The sequence below is a fragment of the Oryctolagus cuniculus genome, chromosome 6, assembly GCF_964237555.1.
Source record: "Oryctolagus cuniculus chromosome 6, mOryCun1.1, whole genome shotgun sequence".
Lineage (NCBI taxonomy): Eukaryota > Metazoa > Chordata > Mammalia > Lagomorpha > Leporidae > Oryctolagus > Oryctolagus cuniculus.
The window spans coordinates 74993660-75011404 of NC_091437.1; the positions used below are offsets into that span (position 1 = coordinate 74993660).

The window sequence follows — 17745 nt, forward strand, 5'->3', positions numbered from 1 at the left end:
TTTCTCCTGAAAGAATTTGCTTTTGCTCCAGGTACACTTTATCCTGTCCCCAAACAAGTATCTGGTCTTTATGTTACAGGGCCTGTCACTCATTAGCGTATCTCCCTATGTGGTATCCTGTTGAATTCTTTGCCTGGGGGCTCTAAAATCCAACATATGTTGTGCAGCTCTTTAAACTGTTGCGATTCACTGATTCAGCCTCCCTGTCACTATTTTACAATGAAGGAATGCCAAGGGGCTTGGCATTGAAGGTCATGGACATCTTAAGTTCCTTTCACCTGGGAGTATAGCTGCTTAAGTCTTGCTGCCTTGGTGACATTGCAGTGCTCTCTAAAACATTTCCAACTGCTGTTTAAAAAAATATTTGTCTGTTTTAAGCATCATCTTTGGGGCAGAATTGGTCTGCAACTAGCTGGTCCATTGTTATTTTATTTATTAAATACCCTGATTATTAAAAACACTTCCTTTCTTTTCCTCCCTCAAGTACTAGAACTCATTCAATACCATTTCTTCTGTCTTAAATAATGAATGTGTTCTACTCAATACACAGCTTTACAAACTGTTGGAACTATGAAATAATTAGTGGTCTTCTCCCTGACTTAAGGATAAATGTAAGTCTGAGTTTGAGTTAATTTTCATCTGTTAAAACATTAAGAGCTAGAATGAAACCTCTATGGCTTCTTCCTGATTCAGTAGATCTGGAATGGGGCCTGAAAGTCTGTATTTCTAACAATGCCCAAATATGGTGCTAATTCTGCTAGATCAGAGACCATCCAATGACAAGAGGTAAAATAAATATGTTTTCTGTCTTCCCTTTGGCTGAGAACAAATGGGAGACACATCTGTGGACCCACTTTAATGAAAGCAAACGATCCAGCATGCTGCAAGAATTTTGATGCAAGAGTTTAGCATTTGAGGCCAGCGCTGTGGCACAGTGGGTTAAAGCCCTCACCTGAAGCACCGGCATCCCATATGGGCATTGGTTCTAGTCCCGGCTGCTCCTCTTCAGATCCACTCTCTGTTATGGCCTGAAAAAGCAGTAGAAGGTGGCCCAAGTCCTTGAGCCCCTGTACCCATATGCGAGACCCAAAAGAAGCTCGTAGCTCCTGGCTTTGGATTGGCACAGCTTCGGCCGTTACGGCCACCTGGGGAGTGAACCAGAGGATGGAAGACCTCTCTCTCTCTCTGAATCTACCTCTTTCTGTAACTCTGTTTTTCAAATAAATAAAATAAATATTTTTTTTTGACAGGCAGAGTTAGTGAGAGAGAGACAGAGAGAAAGGTCTTCCTTCCTTTGGTTCACACCCCAAAATGGCCGTTATGGCCAGCGCTGGCCCATTCGAAGCCAGGAACCAGGTGCTTCCTCCTGGTCTCTCATGTGGGTGCAGGGCCCAAGCACTTGGGCCATCTTCCACTGCCTTCCCGGGCCACAACAGAGAGCTGGACTGGAAGAGGAGCAACCGGGACAGAATCCGGCGCCCCAACTGGGACTAGACCCCAGGGTGCTGGCACCGCAAGTGGAGGATTAGTGAAGTGAGCCTTGGTGGTGCCGGCCATAAAATAAATCTTAAAAAAAAAAAGAATTGAGCCGGCGCCGTGGCTCACTAGGCTAATTCTCTGCCTTGCGGCGCTGGCACACCGGGTTCTAGCCCCGGTTGGGGTGCCCGATTCTGTCCCAGTTGCCCCTCTTTCAGGCCAGCTCTCTGCTGTGGCCAGGGAGTGCAGTGGAGGATGGCCCAAGTGCTTGGGCCCTGCACCCCATGGGAGACCAGGATAAGTACCTGGCTCCTGCCATTGGATCAGCGTGGTGCGCCGGCTGCAGCGCGCCGGCCGCGGCGGCCATTGGAGGGTGAACCAACGGCAAAGGAAGACCTTTCTCTCTGTCTCTCTCTCTCACTGTCCACTCTGCCTGTCCAAAAAAAAAAAAAAAAAAAAAAAGAATTGGGCCAGCTTTAAAAAAAAAGAGTTTACATTTGCCCCAGCTTTATTATTCATTATGAATATGTTGTATGCCATCTTGATTCTTCTTTATAAAACAAATCATATACTCCCAACTCCCTTTACCCTCCAAAAGCAAGTGATAAATATACAAATGTAATCACCTACTGTGTTGTAAATTCCAACCAAATTCCTAACAAGTTAGGTTGTGCATATTGAAAAATTGCTTCTAAAGTTTGTAAGGAGAGGCAAAAGAACCAGAATAGCCAACAAAGTATTGAAGAAGAATGAAGTATGAGGACTCATTGTAACCAACTTCAAAATTTACTGTTGAACTCCAGTAATCAAGACAAGATGGTATTGTTGAAGGAATAAATAGATCAATGGGACAGAATAGAAAGTCAAAAAGAGACCCATAAAAATGTAGCTAACCAGTGTCTGAATAATGGGAAAAGCAACATAATAGGAAATGTATAGTCTTTTCAATAGATGGTACTAGAAAGCCGGGACATACACCTGTGAGAAAAAATTTAGACACAGAGATTATACTGGTTACAAAAATTAACTCAAAATGAATCAGATAACTAATTGTGAAATGCAAAACTATAAAACTCTCATCAGAGAACACAGGAGAAAATCTAGATGACCTTGAGTATGATAATGGCTTTTTAGATGTAACATCAAAGGCACAATTCACAAGCGAAATAATTGACGAACTGACTTCGGTAAAAGTGAACAGTCTGCTCTGTGAAGGACATTGTCAAAAGAAGGAAATACACAAGGAAAATGCATTTGATACAGGATTTTATCCAAAATAGACAAAGGCCATTTAAAATGCAACAATAAGAAATAAGAAAAACCTTATCAAAACAGGCGAAATATAATGCAAGACATTTCACGGCACAAAATACATAGCTGGCAAGCAAGGATTACTCTGGTAGTGGATGTTGACATTGGGGCTGGTTCTGTGTGGGAGGGGTGGGGTGTAGGAGGTACATGGGAACTCTGTGGTGTCTACTCAGTTTTACTGGGAGATTCTAATTGCTGTAACACGTGTATTTAAAAGGTGAAACAATCAAGTAAAATACATTTAAAAATTTTTTAAATTGTTGCTGTGCTTTACAGGCATAACATATCAGAAGTTTTGAAATAATTATCTATTTAAAGTAGGCAAGCTTCCAGATTATTTATGTTAAAATGATAGTCCTTATGTCATTCCATTTGCATTGAAAACTATTTGCTTTTCACATTTCATCTTTATAGAGTATCCTCTTTCTATTATGCCTATATAAATTATCTTCTACATATGTATATGTTTATTTATTTAATGTTAGTCGATACAGTATTTCTTTAGAGTTATTTGCTATGACACACATAGGAAGAATTTATTGAAAATGCCTTAAGTCTCTTTGACAGTATAATTATGTCATAAAAGTTCTGGCAATGATGGAAAATGAAAAGTGCCTCTTGACATCTCTGCACAGTTGAAAAGAACCCCTTTCCTTTGCTTTGAATGGAAATTAAAATGAAAATGGTAAATGAGATGGTGAGTGTTTGGCCCAGGACACAAGAATGAGAAATTCTCCCTTACATACCTGATAATCTCATTTTTATTAGTTATAAATTCTGCTTATTGCCCAAACCTACATTTAGTTCAAAATAACAAAAATTGTATCCAATGATGGTATTTCTTGCAAAATAACGATACACCAGTCTTAACATTTAACTTGCAGTGAATCACAGAGGTGGTAGAGACCCTTGTGAATGCCACAGGCTCTGAGTTTTAGAAATTTCTTTTCTGTGATAAATACACTGTACAGTCTCTTTTTGTCCTTCTTACCAATACAGAGGAATCATAAACAGAGAAACTGTGATTTATATTCTTCTGAATTAAAGCTAAAATTCTGTTTAAATTGAGAAATGATAATTAACATGGTACAATCCATAATAACTAAAACTTCATTTTGTGGTACTGGTTCCAGAATGACAGGGTACTGTAACTACATTTGTTAGAAAACCCTCTCCCTATAAAACTCACAAAACTCTATTTTATTTTAATACAATACTATCAAATGATTATTAATTATACATATTACATGCTATTTTAAGATTAAAACTTTATAAAATATAATAAATTTTCTCTTGCAATAAAATGGAGATTGGATAAGGTCAGCAAAAAGAATTTTATTGAGTTCACAGTTTTGGAGGCTGAAAAGTTCGGTATTAGGCAGGTGTATCTGCTGAGAGCTCCATGCCATATCAGCGCACAGTAAATGGTAGGACATGGCAGGAGAAGGAATAAGAAGGCTCCCTGAGAAAGCCAGACATGCCTCATAGCAACCTGTCTTGGAGTGACAAGTCCAGTCCTTCAAGACCTAGCCCACCCCACCAGACAGCATCAATCCAGGCACAGGGTGAAACCTCTACCACCTAATTACCTCCCACAAGGTACCAACACTTTTCAGTACTGCTACACTGGGGACTGATATGTTCTAACCACAGCACATTTTAAAAGCTTTCTAAAACATAGATGTACAATTTAATTATTAGAAAAGTATACTGTAGGGGCTAGTGCTGTGGCATAGTGGGTAAAGCCACCGACTTCAGTGCTGGCATCCCATAGGGGTGTTCGTTTGAGTCCCTGCTGCTCCACTTCAGATCCAGCTCTCTATTATGGCCTGGGAAAGCAGTAGAAAATGGCCGCTTCTCCCACATGGGAGACCTGAAAGATCTTCCTAGCTCCTGAATTTGGAGCCACGCAGCTCCGGCAGTTGTGGACAGGGGACAGTGAACCAGTGGATGGAAGACCTCTCTGTCTCTCCTTCTCTTTCTGTGTAACTCTGACTTTCAAATAAATAAATAAATCTTTAAAAAGAAGTATACTGTGTAATCACCATCCAGGTTAATAAACAAGATTACTAGCACCATGGCACCTTCTCATTTGATTCTCCTGTAGTCACAAATCCCTTACTCTATTCTAAGGTGAACATTAACCTGACAGTTTTGGTAATAATGGTTTTTCCTATTTTCTAAAAAAGAATTTATTTGAAAGGCAAAGTGACAGAGAGAGAAAGAGAGGGCTCTTCCATTGGTTCACTCTCCAAATGGCTGCATTGGTTGCAGTTGGGCCAGGCAAGGCTAAAGTTAGGGGCTAGTAATTCCATCCAGTTCTCCCGTGTGGATGGCAGGGTCCCAAGCACTTGGGGCATCTTCTACTGCTTTTCCAGACACATCAGCAGGCAGCTGGATCAGAAGCGAGCAGCCAGGAATCAAACCAGCCCTAATTATAGGATGCTATTCACAAGCAGAAGCTTAATTCACTTTACAACAACATCAACCCTTATGTACTGCTTTTCTCTCCAAATAGAAATGCATTCCCAATCACTATGGTTTATTTAAGTGAATTCATATATATTTATTACTTTATGTCTTCATCTTTCAATTAACATTATGTTCCAACAGATTTATTTATGTTGTTCCATGCAACACTATTTAATAATTTTACTTGGTGTGATTCTTCTTTTATCACAGTTTATTACTGTATGCATACATAGGATATACACTGGAAGATACACAGTTTATGAATATTCTCAAACACTGTTGGTATTACTCACAACAGTGTTGCTTTAGACACCCTTGTTCATAGGTCTACTACATTTGTACACACAGTTGTATTCAGTTTCTCTTACAGTGAGAAGTCAAACACTTACCGACTCTGTAAGAGCTTTTCCATTACTATAGTACCTCACCAAAAGTTTGTGTTTCAGTCATTTTAATTGTAGTCACTTTGGAAAACATATACATATACATGCAGTGTGCTTGATGATTTTAAATTAAATTTCTTTGGTTGAATATTTCCCAAAAGATCTTTTATGACTTATTGATTATGTAAGACATATATACTACTTTATGTTGCCTTGTTAGCTGTCTTAAACAATGTCTATTTTTTACTGTTTTTAGGATACTAAATAATACCCATTTTGAATAATTATTTCATATCCAATATCATTAATAAAATTACGTTTTATTATAATCATTTGTTCTAAATCATATTATCAAAATAAAATTGACTTTTCTTTTTTAAACCTAACACTTTAATTTTTTTTTTCTTTTCACACTGTATTGGTTAAATTTGAAATTTATGACTGACCGTTAGTGATAGTAGTAGATATTCTTGTGTTGCTACTGACTTCAAAGAAACACTTTTTATATAAAGGAGCAACTTTCATGTATTTCATAGATATAGTTTTAAGAACATAATGGTACTTCCCACCATACCCTCCCTGCCTTCTTCACTTTGACCCTCCCTCTTGCTTCTTTTCTTATTTTTTTAAATTTTTTACAATGGCATACTTTTTTTTTTTTTTTTTTGACAGGCAGAGTGGACAGTGAGAGAGAGAGACAGAGAGAAAGGTCTTCCTTTGCCTTTGGTTCACTCTCCAATGGCCGCCATGGCTGGTGCGCTATGGCCGGCGCACCGCGCTGATCGGATGGCAGGAGCCAGGTGCCTATCCTGGTCTCCCATTCGGGTGCAGGGCCCAAGTACTTGGGTCATCCTCCACTACAATCCCTGGCCACGGCAGAGAGCTGGCCTGGAAGAGGGGCAACCGGTCCAGAATCCGGTGCTCTGACCGGGACTAGAACCCGGTGTGCCGGCGCCGCAAGGCAGAGGATTAGCCTAGTGAGCCGTGGCGCCGGCCGGCATACTTTCAATTTACTTTACAGTCACAGCTTAACCCTACACTAAAGAAAGAATTCAACAAGCAGTAAGTAGAAAAACGCGTGGCATTGGTGGTTCACTGGTAGAATTGTTGCCTGTCAAAGCAATACTTTTAACTATTCAACATTAAGTCCATTGCTTTCTGAAAAATGTCACAAATACTCTATTTATCTATTACTTTTAAAATACTTATTTATTTATTTATTTATCTACTTGAAAGACATAGTGAGAGTGAGTCAAAGAGAGGAAAGAGAGAGAGAGAGAGACAGAGACAGAGAGACAGAGAGAGAGACAGCACTTCCATTTACTGCTTTACTCGTCTCCAATGGCCATAACAGCTGGGGCTGGGCCACGCTAAAGCTAGGAGCAAGAAACTCCATTTGGGTCTCCCATATGGGTAGCAGGAACTCAAGTTCTTGAGCCATTATCCATGGTTTTAGAGAGAGCTGGATGAGGAGTGCTTGACCATTAATAGGGAACTGGATCAGAGGTGGAATAGTCAGGACTGGAACCAGTACTCTGATATGAATGCAGGTGTCCCGGACAGTGTCTTACACCAGCTGCACCACAACATCCCCCTATATAACTATTTATATTAAAAACAGTTTTTTTGTGCTCCAATATTTTAAAGATTCTTTTCAAGATTACATGTTGTTTTCATCAAATACTTTTCTATATTTTAATGATATAATTTTAATCCTGCATTCTTTACATTGTGAATTGTATTGATATTTCTAAATATCACTGACTGTATGCAACTAATAAATCTGATCTTTTTCCATTTAAATAGTGGTTAAAATGCAAATTTTATCTTTCAAAATGAACATCCCTATCAGCTAGCTGTTAAGGTTATGCTGACCCAGCAAATTGAGTTGAGAAATGATTGTTCTTTTTCCTATGCTCAGGAAGACTTTTCATTTTTTTGGATCATTTTAAAAATAATTATTAGAAATTGAAAGTGTATTCAACACGTCCTCAGGTTTTTTTTTAATGTTTTAAATTGCAGCTTGAATTGCCTCAATAAGTATAGGATAAATCATTTAAAAAATTTCTAACTGCATACATCCTGATAGTCCTCCAAGAATAAATGTATTCTTTCCATTATAAACTAAATTTAAAAATGCTATTTATAATATTGCTTTTAATACTGTTTTAATATCAGTAGGTTCTATATCACAGATATTAGTAATTTATACCTCCTTTGCCATGAAGATCATAGTGTCAGTTTCTATCAACAATTACTTTTACTCTTGTGAAATACTTATTGTATAATCCTTTGCTCTTTTATAATGTTTGCATCTAATTTTGCCTTTTTAATATTTTCTTTTGGGTTTCTCTCTATCAAACTGCAATTCTAAGTAATTGATTTTTCAGAAATATCTAGCATAAGCATATATACTACAAAAACCTAAATTTTCCTTTGTTGAATCTATTACATTTGATAGGATATATTGTGCTATATTTCCATTCAAACTATTTGTAAACTTTATTTATGATTTCTCCTTTTACTTAAGAAAATGTATTGCTAAAGTGCAAAATAATTTTTGAGATGGAAATGGTATATTAGTTATCTATGACTATTGCACTCCAGTTTAATTCTACTTGAAATTAAATTATTTATAATTGCTAACTTATTTGATACTTGCTTTATTTACCAAATATGATAATATAATTATTGTATGAGGAAGTATTCAGAAAGTTAATATAAAATATATATTATGAAAAACAATGCACAAAAATTTTTGAACTAAAATTAGTATCACTGTATTTTTTCCATAAACTTTTTGAAGTACTCTCATATAAGTGTAAACATTTCTTATAGTTTGCAGTTATTGAAACTAATTTTTGTTTAAATATTGAAGCTATAATCTTGGGAATAATGGAGTTAAAAGAAGATTATGATTAGTTTCAATTTCCAGAAGTTGTGTTATTGGGCAACTCAAGTCAGTGCCAGCATCCCTTCTGGGTGCTGGTTTGAGTCCCAGCTGCTCCACTTCCAAGCAGTTCTCTGTCATGGCCTGGGAAAACAGTAGAAGATGGTCCAAATCTTTGAGCCCCTGCACCCTTGTGGAGAGACCCGAAAGAAGCTCTTGGCTCTTGGCTCTTGGCTTTAGATTGGCACAGCTCTGGCTGTTGTGGCCATTTAGGGAGTGAGCCAGCAGAGGGAAGACCTCTCTCTCTCATTCTCTCTCTTTCTGCCTCAGACTCTCTGTAACTCTCTGCCTTTCAAATAAATTAAAAAAAGGGGAGAAAACATTGTAGATATTATATATAAACTACAATTAAATCAATAATTAACTTCTCAAAGGAAACAAATACAGAATATCATAGAACATAAATTTCAATGTATAGAACAAAATAGCCTATCTAGAATTACATACACAGCAAATTTATCTGGAATATAAAGGTTATATTCAGATTTCCATTATTCTGACTCACTATATATAATTATATACTAAACTAAGAACTTTTAACAGGATAAGCAGCAAATAAGTCTTAATTTACTCTTTTTAAATTGTTATGTTGTCTTGTTAAGCATTGTGGCCCTATGAGCTATAGAATAATCAGTTACTATAGGTGGTTCCTATTCCATTGCTATTAAAATGAGGTGTCTATGAGTAGCTGCCTTGAGCTATAGATTTCAAAGCACACATTTGTAATCCAAGATAGTAGAGAATACATAATAGAATTAAAAGAGAAAGAGACTTTGGTTCAAACTCCAATTTTAATTTGAATCAGATTTATTCATTTGTTAATTTATTTAAAGCAGAATTATTTAGTTTATGAAAGAAGGAACTTTCTACTTCATAAGTTTGTGGTTAAGACAAACAGATAATGTGATGATAGGCAGTATGATTATTTTAGACAATAAATATTCTATTATATGGAAAAAGGATGGGCTCTGACAGACAAAAATCTTATTTCAAATTCTGCATTTCAAATTCCTGCATTATTAATCAACTTTCACCATAGTAATACTGTATCATAAACCACCACAGAATACGTAGGGTACAAGAATAAGTATCTATTGCTTCAATTGAATTGGCTGATTCCACTAGCCTGGGATAGCTGGTCTTGGAGCCAGGCCAAGGGTTGAGCTCTGGCCTGTTCTACATGATTGGACCTTGGGTAAGCATTTTTCAAGGAAATGGCAGAAGCATGAGATATTAAGCCCAACTCTACATGTGTTTGTGCATTAGTGTCCTATTACTTATAGCGTAATTCTTAGGAAAAATGAAAGTCTAACAGGAGGAAAGAATTCTGTCAATCATAAAACTAAAGTAAAGTATACAAAGTGGGAGTTATAAAGATCTCCCCTATAGGATTCTGGAGAAAAATAAAATCATGCAATACATTGTCAGGAAGGTATTATTCATGTAATAAGTTTTCATATGTGTGTTTGACTCTTACACTAATCAAATAATAGAGAGGAATGGGTTGCATCACATGACTTTCTTTTAGATATTGACTTACCTAAAGAGTTGGAGACAACAACTTGGTATCTTTGCCATTTGATAATGAATAATGCTGACATATTCTATATTCTGAGATCAATGGTTCAAATAAGGAAATCTACTCTCTTCCAATCAGGCTCAGGTGAGATATGGTGCACCACTCTAATGGGAATCTAATAAGATAGCTCTCTTTGACTTGTATCCTTGACTTATTTAAATATTTTGTATTGTGAGCACTCTATTGTATTATAAAATACCACCAACTGGGAAAACAATGGGATCAATCAATGATTCCATTACAAATAAAAATTTATGTTTTTCTTTTTTTAACAGCCATTACTAGTAGGGAATGGGAAATATAATTCATACCAGGTTGGGCCGCATAACAAGCACTTTGATAAATGCTCAGGGAAACATAGTAGAAACTCTTAGAAGAGGTTCACATCCACTTACTGAAGGTAAATTTAGCTTAATGTACATTTTCGTGTCAATTAACTTGATAGTCTTATAAGATATTATTATACCACAGGATATGTAAAACGCACAAGCTATCTAAATGAGGATTTTTCTGACAGCTGATTGCCTTGTTTGCTTGCAGACAGTCTACATGGGCTGGTGTGAAGCACGGGAACAGGACCCACTTCAAGACCGACTATATTCACCAACGTTTCTAGCCCTGAGGGGTTCATGTCTTTACAAGTTTCTGGCACCTCCAGTAAGTGTTTGTATGCCTTTTTCCTATGTTGTTACTACACCAAGTGGAATATTATTAGTATGGTTTGAAAATAAGATAGAGAAAAAAAGTAGAAAGCAGTCCAGGTGATTCTGAATTGCCTTATCAGAAACAGGTGTTCTGAAGGCAATGGCAAACGTTAAGTGCATCAGTTAAGCCATTTGCTGGAATGCCTGAATCCTGTATAGGAGTGCCTAAGTTGGAGTCCCAGCTCTGTGCCCGCTAATGAGCATCCCAGGAGGCAACAGATGATGACTTAACTAGTTGAATCCCATTTACCCACATGACAGACTTGGGTTCAGTTCCTAGCTACTGACCTTGACGAAAACTAGCCCAGGCCTTTGTGGGCAATTAGGGAGTGAATTAGTGTATGGAAACTCCCCTCTTTCTGCCTGCCGGCCTATCTCTTGCCCTCTCGAATTATGAAAAAATAAAACATAGTGAAGACAACTCTATACAGTGAACCTGAAAAATAAAGAGATCAAATTATAATGTGAAAAATCCCATGAAAAGATGAAAGAGAATACTTAAAGAAATGTTTCACCCATCAGTCAATATAGTTTGGTAATTGAATAAAATCATTAGAATGGATGCATTAGAACTGTAACAGTGAAGTTTTGCTAGCTCTTTATAATTCTTTTTATTGATTTTTATTTTGATAAAATAGATGTACCATTTTATAACTATATCTTAAGTGTAAAATTCAGTGGTGTCATATACATTTCTGTTCTCATACATAATCACCACTGTCAATCTCTACAATATTTTATTCTCCCCAATTGAAACTACCTTTTTTGAAGTAAGATATTTTGAATATTGATTCAATATTAAGAAATGTGCTTATGAGTCTCTTGTTCTCAAAGGGACTTTTGAGAGCTCTTTTAAATTTATTTAACATTTTAATTGCTCATAGGAAATTTTCAACTTACATTTAATTTATTATTAACAAGTAATAATAAGTAAACTTCAAAATGAGAATATTCCATCAAATTAATGACCTTATTCGAACTCCTGTGGTGTTAATAAGAAATATATTCTGTTATGCAATCATTATGACAATCAAAATGTGTTGTACAGGTCTAAGTAATTTTTGATACTCTAATTATGCCATACATTCTCATTTCCAGATTTAGTACTAAACATATATGGACACCTATTATACCTATAGTCTTCTTTTTGAAAGCATATGTCTTATAGAATAGTAGACATTCAATAAATATTTATTGAATATAAATACTAAATATAAGACCAGTCACTTAAGGGTCTAATAAAGCAGAGAGGCTGGGAATTACTAAGTACAACTCGCTATTTCAAATGTCTGTGTCTATTCAAAGTTCAAAAAACTAGCAAGAAAAGGAAAAAGCATCAATATTTACCACTTTTATTATATTCTTAACCTGAATAATTTTTAATGATTGAACAAATACATGTTTCAAATATAAATAAGTAAAATGAGTTTATTGTAGTGTTGGTGTCTCTGTATTGTCACAAATCATTTTAGAATGACTTCTTAATATAAATCATGCCTTTTTAAAAATATACAGCCAGTGTTGATATCCAGTGTTTGTTTAATGGGTGATAAATCAAGGAAAATTATGTATGTATAACATAAATACTTGGTGCTATATTTGTTATAAATAATTAATCCTTCTCTGTAGAGAATATGTGCATGATTAAAATATAGAGAGATTTTAGATACATGGGGACTATTGCATGTAACATAAAATGCTTGTTGAAAGAGGAAGAGAAATGGTGATAAACTTTAAAACAAAGGATAAAATATGCATGAGATTTTATAAAAATAATTTCACAACTAAGTGATTATTAGACTATGTATGCAAGTTTTACTTATTAGGCACCATATCATACAAATGAAATAAATATGGAAACAGGGGCTAACTTTCTAAAACAAATAACATAATTTTCTCATCTTTTAAAGGTGACCACCTGGGACTGGACCCGGGCAGAGAAAACATTTTCAGTTTATGAGATTATGTGCAAGATTCTCAAGGTATGATCAATAATTAGTGATTACTTTAATGATGTTTCCTCAGGAAATAGTAGTATTAGGATCATAATTACTTTATGAAAATAAATTACCCATGGTTGTAAAATAAGCTAAAATATAAAACATTTAAAGGAATAGAGAATGCAGATGGATGCATAGACACTTACATTTCATCTTAAATAATTCACAAGTAGATGCCTCAGTTCTTCAGTGAGAAAGGGACAGGAAGATGCTCTACAATGCGAATGGATTTAAACCTCATTTGGTACCACTTATTTTTGTTAAATAAAGTACAAAATTAAGAGGTGTGGGGAAGATTTGAAATTAGAAGATGCAAACAAAATAAAGGCAAATGTAGACATTTGTTTGTTTTTGTGTGTCTTGGGATTTAACCTAATTCAGAGTATGTAAAAGAACTTACAGTTGTTGTAGATCATTTCAATTTCTATCCTATAGACAGATTTGTAGCAATATGAATCATCAAGAATTATGTATAATTCCAAATAGCTTTTTAGTCTTTTAAAATGAATTTAAGTAGATTTAATATATAAAACCTAAGTAATAAGTGATATTCAATGTTTTTTAATTTAGAGAATTTTATGATGTGTATTTAGGTATACACCATGATGTTATGAAATACACATATGGAGAGTAAAAATGTTACTATAGTGAAGCAAATTATCACATTTAATATCTTACATACAGTTACGTTTATTTCTATTCCTGTAGCAACATTGGTGAGAATCATCTTTTTTTTACAGATATATTTATTTGAAAGGCAGAGCTACAGAGAGGCAGGGGCAGATGCAAAGAGAGAGAGAGAGAGAGAGAGAGAGAGAGAGAGGTCTTCCATCCACTGGCTTACCCCTTAGATGGCCCCAGTGGCCGGAGCTGAGCGGATCCGAAGCCATCTCATTTAAAAGGGATCTCAAAAGCAGTGCATCCTATTCCCTTTAGTCCTGACTTTGTACCACAGATCTGAAAGGAGTTCATCACACATACCTGCTATTTTGTGTCTTTTGATTCAGAACTCTTCATTTCCTTTCCCCCAGTCTCCCAAAACTGCTGCTTGGCTCTATCTCTGTGTACCAATGTACGTCAGAGTTTGTGGAAAATGAAATTGGAAAATAAGTGTATTTTGTAGCAAAACAATTTTTAAATGCATGAATTTTTTTCATGATACACATTCTCCATGAACTTTTCAAAGACCCTTTGTATGCATGAGTTGCAAAACTTTTTGCACCACAATTAACTTTTAATTTCATTTTCAGACCCTTTATAAAGTAGACTCATGTATGTATCATCAGTTTTTTTTTATTCCATTATTCTGTTGATGGACGCTTAGTTTTTTTCAGATCTTGACTTACAAATATTGTACAATGAACATGACAGTGCAGATGTCTTCATCAGGTAGTGATTGGGCATATACTCAAGGTGGATTTCTGGGACATCTGGTACTTTTACTTTAACTTTGTTAGAAATCTCCATACTCTTACCCATAATGGTTGTACCAGTCTACATGGCCACCAGCTGGATAAGAATGCCTTTTCAGTACACCCTGGCTAAATATGTTCTCTTTTGCTTATTGATAAAAGTTTTCCTAACAGGAGTGAATTGATATCTCGTAGTGGTTTTAGTTGGCTTATCTGTGATATTTAAATATGATCAGGCTTTTTCATATACCTCTTGAAGATTTTTTGTGTTCTTTGGAGAAATGTCTATTAGGGTCTTTTACTCATTGTAAGTAGTCAATCTTTTGTCAATATAACAAATAACTGAGAGAAGGTAACCTATACAGAAAGGTTTGTATTTGGTCACAGTTTTGGAGATTCATGATCCAAGATGAAGTGACTTCATTAGTCTACCATCAGAAAAGGGCAGTGTATGATGGACTCATGTGAAGGGAGAATCCTGTGATGAGCCAAGAGGCAGAGTGACAGGAAGCACATTTCTCATTTTCCTCTGCGTGGTCTCTACTTACGACACAGCCATCTTTCAAACTGTATGACTTCAAGCCAATCCAATCACTTTCTAAGGCTCCCATTTCAGACTCAATAATCAGGTTAAGTTCTACTCTTAATACAATAGCATGACTTTGGGAATCAAGACCTTAACATACGGGTCTTTAGAAGCCACACAAATGATTGTTGTTTCACTACTGAGTTGAATGAATGCTTTAGAAATCTTGCTTGTTAACACCTGTATCACATATGTAATTTGCCAATATTTATTCCTAATTTAAAGCTTCCATTTAAGTTTGCTTATTATTTTCTTTGTTGTGTAAAAGTTTTATTTCATAATTTATTAATTTTTTAGTCTTATGCAGTCCTATTTATTTGTATTTGCTTTTGTGGCCAGAAATATTGGTGTGATATCCCAAAACAATCATTGTCCACACCAAGGACTAGGAGTTTTTCTTGTATGTTCTTTTCCAATTTTATAGTTTCTGGTTTTATATTTAGGTCTCATCCATTTTGTATTGATTTTTGTGTATGGTGTAAGCTCAGCGTCCAATTTCATTCTCCTGTATGTGGAAAATCATTTTTACTAACACCACTTATTGAAGAAACTATCCTTTCTTCATTATGTCTTGTTGGTTCCCTTGTCAAAAATTAGTTGGCTTTGGATGTGGGATTTACTTCTGAGCTCAATTTAATGTTTCATTGGTCTGTGTGTCTGCTTGTCTGTGTGTCTGTTTGAAGACAATAACTTAATAATGAATTTTTGAAATGAGGAATATGATGCCTCTAGCCACATTTTTCTTTGTTAAAATTATTATAGCTACTCAGTCTCTTATGATTTCATATGAATTTTATGAACATTTCCTATTTTTGTGAAGAATTTCATTGGAATTTTGCTGGGGTTTATGTTGTTGGAGATGTGTATTTCTTGAGGTGGTAAGGACATATTAGCTATGTTAATTGTTCTGATGCATGGGCATAGATGCATATGTTCATATGCATATGCCCACAAATGCATTCTTATTTATTTATAATTTTTAATTTCATCAATATTTTATCCTTTCTATTATACAGAATTTTTACTTTCCTTATTCCATTTACTCTTAAATAATTTTGTGCTATTATAAATGGGATTACTTTCTAAATTTCTTTTCAGTTAAGTCAGTATTTGTGTATAAAATAGTAATAAGTTTATGCTGATTTTCTATCCTGTAGCTTTATTGAATTCACTTATTAGTACTAAAATTTTGTGAGTATACAATATTTTTTGCATGTAGAATCATACCATCTGAAAACAGAGCTAATTTTATTTCTTCCTTTCCAATTTGAATTCCTATATTTTGTTTTTCTTGCTTGAGTGTTGCTACTTGTACTTACAGGATTATATAAAATAGTTGGGTCATACGGTAGATCTATTTTTAGCTTTTTCAGGAATTTCCACAGTGTTTTCCAAAATTGCTGTACTAATTTGATTTCCCACCAGCATCCTTTTCTCCACATCCTTACCAACATTTTCATTTTTTAACAGTAGCCATTCTAGTTGGAGTGAGATAATACCTCACTGAGGTTTTTATTTTCATTTCCCTAATGCCTAATGATACTGAACATTTTTCATGTGTTTGCTGACAATTTTTATTTCTTCTGTTGAAAAATTTCTAATCAGATTCTTTGTCTATTACTTAACTAGATGGTATATTTTGTTGCTGAATTTCTTGAGCTCTTTACCTACTCTTGACTAGTTATCCTGTATCATATACATAGCTTGCAAATATTTACCTGATTCTATTGGTTTTCTAAACACTCTATTGGTTGTTTCCTTTGCTGTGCGGGAGTTTCTTAGCTTGATATAATCTTATTTATATATTTTTTGTACTTATTGCTTGTGCTTTGGTATTCTATCCAAAAGCCTTTGTCTATGCCACTGTTTTGAAGTGATTCTCCTATGTTGTGGTCTAATATTTTCATAGTCTTGGTTCTTGCATTTAGATATTTGATCTTTTTTGAGTTGGTTTTTTACAAGATGCAAGGTGGTATTCTTGTTTCAGACTCATGAAGTGGAAATCCAATTTCCCTAACACTGTTGAAGAGACTGTCCTTCCTTCAGGGAAAGTTTTTAGAAACTTTGTCACAGAAACTTGGTTGTAGATATGTGAATTTATTTCTGGGGCTTCTATTCTGTTCCATTTGTCCATGTGTCTATTTTTACTCCAGCAACATGCTGTTCTGGTTATAATAGCCTCTGGTATGTCCTGATGTCTGGTATTGTGATGCCTCCAACTTTGCTTTTACTGTTCAAAAATGTTTTAGCTATTCAAGGTCTTTTGTTTTTCCACATGAATTTAATTTTTAATACTCATCAATCTTTAGATGTAGATTATGTTGATCTGTAAATATTTTTGGTAATGCAGACATTTTGATAATAATAATTGTTTAAATTCATGAACAATGATTTTTTTGTTTTTATGATCTTTCTAATTTTCATCAGTATTTAATAATTTTCTTTTACTCCAGTGTATTTAACTTTTTAACTATTATGAATGAGATTGCATGTGTAAATTCTTCCTCTATAAGTTCTATGTTTGTGTATAAAAATTTTACTGGTTTTGTTTGTTTTATATTCTGTAATTTTTCTGAATTCATTTATCTGTTCTAATAGTCTCGATGGAAGCTCTTGATTCCTCAATATATAGAATCACATTGTCCGCAAACATGGATAATTATATTTCCTCCTTTCTTATTCATAAACCTTTTATTTCAATCTGCTATCTGAGAGTTCAGGCTGAAATTCATAGGACTATATTGATAACAGTGAAAAGATTAAACTTTTTTGGTTTCATATCTCAGTGGAAATGTTTCTTGCTTTTACCCATCCAATATGATCTCTGCTATAGGCTTGTCATATATGACATTAATTATGTTGAAGTATGCTT

The 17745-nt window shown here is 35.0% G+C and overlaps 1 protein-coding gene across 7 annotated transcripts in view; it reads left to right on the plus strand.

Annotated features, from left to right (window-relative positions):
- The window catches only part of SNTG1 (syntrophin gamma 1), a 913627-nt gene that overhangs the window by 789453 nt on the left and 106429 nt on the right, over positions 1-17745 (plus strand). For all 7 annotated transcript variants that reach the window (XM_070076592.1, XM_051843717.2, XM_051843715.2 and 4 more), the window contains 2 exons: positions 10712-10828; positions 12786-12857. In XM_070076592.1, the coding sequence (XP_069932693.1) occupies positions 10712-10828; positions 12786-12857 (189 nt within the window). The remainder of the gene's footprint in view (positions 1-10711; positions 10829-12785; positions 12858-17745) is intronic.